The sequence below is a fragment of the Mesocricetus auratus genome, unplaced genomic scaffold (assembly GCF_017639785.1).
Source record: "Mesocricetus auratus isolate SY011 unplaced genomic scaffold, BCM_Maur_2.0 Super-Scaffold_100055, whole genome shotgun sequence".
Taxonomy (NCBI): domain Eukaryota; kingdom Metazoa; phylum Chordata; class Mammalia; order Rodentia; family Cricetidae; genus Mesocricetus; species Mesocricetus auratus.
This window is the reverse complement of record NW_024429232.1, coordinates 3,260,236-3,265,407: the sequence shown is the minus strand read 5'-3', so window position 1 is coordinate 3,265,407 and position 5,172 is coordinate 3,260,236. Positions and strand designations below refer to the sequence as shown.

The 5,172-nt window shown below is 59.5% G+C and overlaps 1 protein-coding gene across 6 annotated transcripts; it reads right to left on the bottom strand.

The window, feature by feature from the left end:
* Nucleotides 1-515: 515 nt before the first annotated feature.
* Gpihbp1 (glycosylphosphatidylinositol anchored high density lipoprotein binding protein 1) lies at nt 516-4,645 on the bottom strand. 6 transcript variants are annotated; one of them, XM_021223015.2, is made up of 6 exons: nt 4,452-4,645; nt 3,982-4,085; nt 2,891-2,995; nt 1,636-1,761; nt 1,121-1,237; nt 516-1,043 (listed from the first exon to the last, which is right to left on the bottom strand). In XM_021223015.2, exons 3-6 carry the CDS (start codon nt 2,940-2,942, stop codon nt 601-603), a joined length of 738 nt encoding a protein of 245 aa, XP_021078674.1. In that variant the 5' UTR covers nt 2,943-2,995; nt 3,982-4,085; nt 4,452-4,645; the 3' UTR covers nt 516-600. The 6 variants fall into 6 exon arrangements, with proteins under 6 accessions (XP_021078674.1, XP_040592336.1, XP_040592337.1 ...); XM_040736402.1 differs by having other exon boundaries at nt 2,891-3,129; nt 4,452-4,644; XM_040736403.1 differs by having other exon boundaries at nt 2,891-3,055; nt 4,452-4,644.
* Between the last annotated feature and the right edge of the window lie 527 nt (nt 4,646-5,172).

Below are 5,172 nucleotides of genomic sequence, written 5' to 3'. Positions count from 1 at the left end.
GTGCTGTCAAGGAAGCCAAGAGCTCAGCTGGAACCCTTCCAAGGATGGATTTCTTGGCCAGGTTGCAGCTGGGAAATCCCCTCCTCAGCATCTGGGCCTTCCTGTGGCTGTAGTCACTCTACCTCAACCCTGCAACTTGCCTGGTCTCCCTCCCAGACGCCCCTCTCTCAGGGCTCTGGGTCTGCAGTAAGTGGGACATAGGGCATTGCTGGTGGCTTCCCGTGGCCCCACCAGCTCTAACCTGTACCTCCCACCCGTGAAAGGGCTGAGTTTATCTAGACGGTGACTCCAGTGAAGAATTTCATGCTGGCAAACTCAGGAAGAGAATTCGGCTTATAGGCTTGTTGCTGTCTCTGTGCAGCTGGGCAGGTAGGGTCCCTTAGGCTGACCATCCCTAGAGCACAGGCAGGACCTGAGGCTGATATGGCACCCAGGGTGCTGCCCACAGCTGAGGAGAGAAGTAGTGTGGAGGCCTGAGGGAGAAACTGAGGACAGAGAAGCTACAACCAGCTGGATTGCGAAAGAAATTCAAGTTTATTCTCTGAAGCCGGCTGTGGGGATGGGGAGGCCAGGGTGCCCTCCTAGGAGGAGGGTAGGTCTTCAGACCCCGGATGCCCATAGACTAGTGAGGAGGCTGAGCAGGAGGGCTGTGTCACCAAATCTGTGCCAGCCTGGAGGGCACCCGGCCCCACTGCCCTGGGGCTTGTTAGCCCTTCCACCCTTGGGCAAGCTAGCCTCATCCCTCTGAGGATGGGTAATCTTGACAACCTGGGGATGGCCAACCCTGCCACCTTGAGGATGTCTGGCTCCACCATCCACGGGGATGCCTGCAATGCCACCTTGAGGACGTCTGGCTCCACCATCCACGGGGATGCCTGCAATGCCACCCAGAGAGTCCAGGACTTGGGGGCTTTGCCAGGGTGGAATATTGCACAGTGTGGACTGGCAACAGCTCTTGGTCACTTGGGTGCCTAATACCGTCCTGGTGAAGGCTTGGCAGGTATCGGTACACCACATGGAGTAGGTGGTCAGGAGACCTTTGTCTGGGGGATGTGGAGAACAGGCGGTGAGGGCGGGGCGGGGTGTCTGACCCCCCCCGTGTGCCTCTCCAAATGCTCACCAGTGTTGCCGTGCGAGATGAGTGTGGTGCAGAAGGCCCGGCTGTGGTAGCAGCCCCGTGTCTGGTTGCAGCTCTCCCCACTGTGTAGCGACTGGCAGATGTAGCACCTTAAGGATTCTGCGGGGAGCAAGCCAGCTCGGGATGAGAGCAGGGCCTCCAGGGCCGTCCCCAAGCACCTGCCCCCGCCATCCACCAGCCCTCCTGAAAGAGCCTGTGCCTTCAGCTATCAAGAACAACAGAACATGGGGGTTGGATAAGCTGCCTGGGGCTAAGGAAGCAGGTAAGTGGGGAGTGGGAAGGGAGGGAGGGGGAGGGGAGGGCGGGCAGAGAGGGGCAGACCCGAGTGACAGCTCAGGGAGGAGACACCTGCAGCCTGAGGGGAGAGCCAGGGTGCTGGCATGCTAGGGCCTGGCTTGGATGCCAGCAGCTGCCTCTGCTTTCCCCTCGGGACAGGAGGTGAGCGATGGAGAGCGCCGCATGCGGAGCAGGAAGCTGCCCTCGGCTGGAGTGGGTACCTCTGTCCCTGCTGTCAGGGACCATGTTGCTCTCCTCTTCCTCCTCCTCTTCATAGTCATCATCGTAGTCATAGCTCTCTGACCCCACGTCCACGTCCCCATCTTCCTCTTGTGCCCACCTGCTCCCTGGTGGCGCAGTGACATCTGTGAGCCTTGGATGTCCAGACTCGGAGGACACACACTCGGGGAGGACACACTTGGGGAGGACACACTCGGGGAGGACACACTCGGGGAGGACACACTCGGGGATGGACACACTCGGGGATGACACACTCGGGGAGGACACACTCGGGGATGGACACACTCGGGGATGGACACACTCGGGGAGGGCACACTGGGGATGGACACACTCGGGGAGGTCACACTGGGGATGGACACACTCGGGGATGGACACAGTTGGGAGGGGGAAGACACACTCGGGGAGGGCACACTGGGGAGGACACAGTCGGGGAGGACACACTCGGGGATGGACACACTCGGGGATGGACACACTCGGGGATGGACACACTCGGGGAAGACACACTCGGGGAAGACACACTCGGGGATGGACACACTCGGGGAGGACACAGTCGGGGAGGACACACTCGGGGATGGACACACTCGGGGAAGACACACTCGGGGATGGACACACTCGGGGAGGACACAGTCGGGGAGGACACACTCGGGGAAGACACACTCGGGGAGGACACACTCGGGGAGGACACAGTCGGGGAGGACACACTCGGGGAGGACACACTCGGGGAGGACACACTCGGGGATGGACACACTCGGGGAGGACACACTCGGGGAGGACACACTCGGGGAGGACACACTGGGGATGGACACACTCGGGGAGGTCACACTCGGGGAGGACACACTCGGGGATGGACACACTCAGGGAGGACACACTCGGGGAGGACACACTCGGGGAGGGCACACTGGGGATGGACACACTCGGGAATGGACACACTCGGGGAGGGCACACTGGGGATGGACACACTCGGGGAGGACACACTCGGGGAGGACACACTCGGGTATGGGCACTGAGTGCTGACCCTAACACTCCCTCTTTCCTGGGTCCCTTCCATTTTACACGAGAAGACAGACTTCTCCCTACCCCTACCGCCGCAATGCCGAAGCAGCCAAGCCTGTAGCTGGCAGAAGGAAGGACCTCCGGGCCTGCTGTCTTCCTCCCCAAGCCTAGTCCTAGGATAAGGGGCTCCTGGAGGTACCCATGGGTTGGGACTGGACCGCCCCTTCTTGAGATGACCCTCACCTGACTGTCCACTTAGCAGCAAGACCAGGAGGACAGCCCTAAGTGCCTCCATTCTGGCACAGGCTGCTCTGTCCACTGGCGCAGTCTTCTCTCAGGGCTCTGGGTCTGCAGTAAGTGGGACATAGGGCATTGCTGGTGGCTTCCCGTGGCCCCGCCAGCTCTAACCTGAAACAATGGGCCTCACATTGGTCTTCAGCTGCAGGTGGCAGCAGGCCAGGAACATCGCTTTCCTCAAGGACCTCGGGGGATAGAGAGGAAGGGGAAGTTGTTATATTGGCCTTGGGTGTCCTGTCTACCTGAGCTATTCCCATTGCCTGGTGGGGTCTACAAAAGATAAGCACTGACCTCAGGAACCACCTGTCCTGACTCCTGGGCCTCCAGGCCTCGGCACTGTCATCCTTGATGTGAGCTTGGTGAGATAAGCACCTATCACAAACCTCAGGGGACCCTGGCTGCACAGCTCCAAGGGCTTAGGACTGTGAGGGCCGCTGGCAGGCACCTTCCACCTGAGTGCCGAGTATTCAGATGAGCGCGCGTGGTCTGTCCAGCTGCAGCGCTGAGAGCCGCTCCTGCCCTTGACTTTGCTGGCCCAGGCTCCTGCTTTGCTGGCCGCCTCCTCCTTAGACTGTAGCCCCCTCTCCTTCAATCTCTTTGTGAGTTACCTCCCCTGAAGTTTCCCTACTGCTCCATACCACACTTCGTTGGATGTCTGTCCTTTGATATTGCCACCTCTAACCCTCAAGGATATCCCAACCACTGGTGCGGCTACAGAAGGTGGGCGTTGTCCCTGGGCTTCTGCACCTAGGTAGGTATTGACCTTGAGGCGGGGAGCCTTCTGGGACTGGTTACAGTCTACCTGGCCTGGCTTCTGCCTGACAAAGCCATTAGCTCCAGCCACTGTCTCCCCAGTGTGAGCCCTTGGTGGCTTCAGGTCTCTCCCTGGGTACAGGGGTGGTATGGCCATGTCCTTTGACAGCACCAATAGTAGGAGCTGCTGCTCATCCCTCCCAGACCCAGAGCATACTGTCCCCAGGCCTACGGGAGAGTTTGCAGAAGGGAGAGCTAGGTCCCGAAGAGTCATGTTCCCTCACCTGAGGTATGGAGGAGGCTGGACAGGAGGCTGAGTCAGTGTCAGGCCCTGGGGAGTTTGCCTGTCATGTGGTTTGGGCCAGTTTCTTGTCTAAACCTCGGATTCCTGGATCATACGTAGGGCGTAGGAGAAATGGCCAATCCCCAGGGGTCATTCGGAGCAGACATTTGAGCCCCAGCTTCCAGTCCCTGCTCCTCAAATTATCTAGCCTCATCTTTCTCCCAGGGTGAGGTGACCATTAAGGCAAAGGAGGGCGCCTGGCATAGGTGGTCCCCTCTGGGCTGACTGGAAGGCCCTTCTCTGATGACTCAGCCATGAGCGTCCCGTGCCTCTGCCTCCTCTCAGCATTTGGGGACTTGCCCAGCCCTGCACCCATTCCCAAGTCCTCAGAGGCACAGTCTTCCCCGAGCCAGGCCCACCATCCCCTTCGGTCTGCCTTCTGACCCCACTCTTTGCTGGCCACGTTCTTACCTCCAGGCGCTGGCTGCTTCCTCCAGCGGCCTCTGACCTAGTGAGGGCATTGGCCTCCCAGGACCCTGCAAGGACAAGTAAGCTTGCTACTGCGTTCCCCTCCAATGGGCCTAGGCTCTGTCGGGCAGTCTCCCTGTGAGCCTAGTTCCTCCTCTTCTGGGACCACATATACCCAGGCCTGAGCTGGTGAGAATTTTAGAAGAGGGACAGCGACATTTAGGGAATGCAGGGGCGGGGGTGGTGAGCCACTTCCTTTGACAACATCAACATTGGGAGACGCACATTGTCCTCGGTATTGTATGCACCCCTCCCTGGCCCAGCACATGCTGTCCCACAGGAAAGGCTGCTTGAGTCTGGTCCAGCTAGGCAGGGCTGATGACCCTTGGGTGGGGATGAGGTTGCTTATCTGATACCTCGATGGCAGATATCTGCTCCCCTCAGTTCTGTGTGGGTGGGAGTCACTGTGTTCTGTATGCATGGATCCTCATTTCCCCTCCCCCCCACTCTGCATGGCCTCTTGAGCAGACCCAAGGGGGTTCATACCTCCTCTGGCATGAGGACATGTCCATTAAGATCCCCAGATGCTGGTCTAGTGGCCCTGAGATGCCCAGAGCCATCGTGGAGCCTGGGTCCAGGACCTCTCTTGCTGGGTCACATCTCCCTTCTATTAGAGGCTTTGCTCCTACCTGGGTGCCCTGAAAGCGACCAGTCAGCTGGCTTT

Coding starts and splice junctions, on each gene's coding strand:
- Gpihbp1 (XM_021223015.2), bottom strand. CDS start 2,942: ATGGAGGCACTTAGGGCTGTCCTCCTGGTCTTGCTGCTAAGTGGACAG. Junction 1,238..1,635: donor CCCTGACAGCAGGGACAGAG/GTACCCACTCCA, acceptor TGCTCCCCGCAG/AATCCTTAAGGTGCTACATC. Junction 1,044..1,120: donor CATCTCGCACGGCAACACTG/GTGAGCATTTGG, acceptor CACATCCCCCAG/ACAAAGGTCTCCTGACCACC.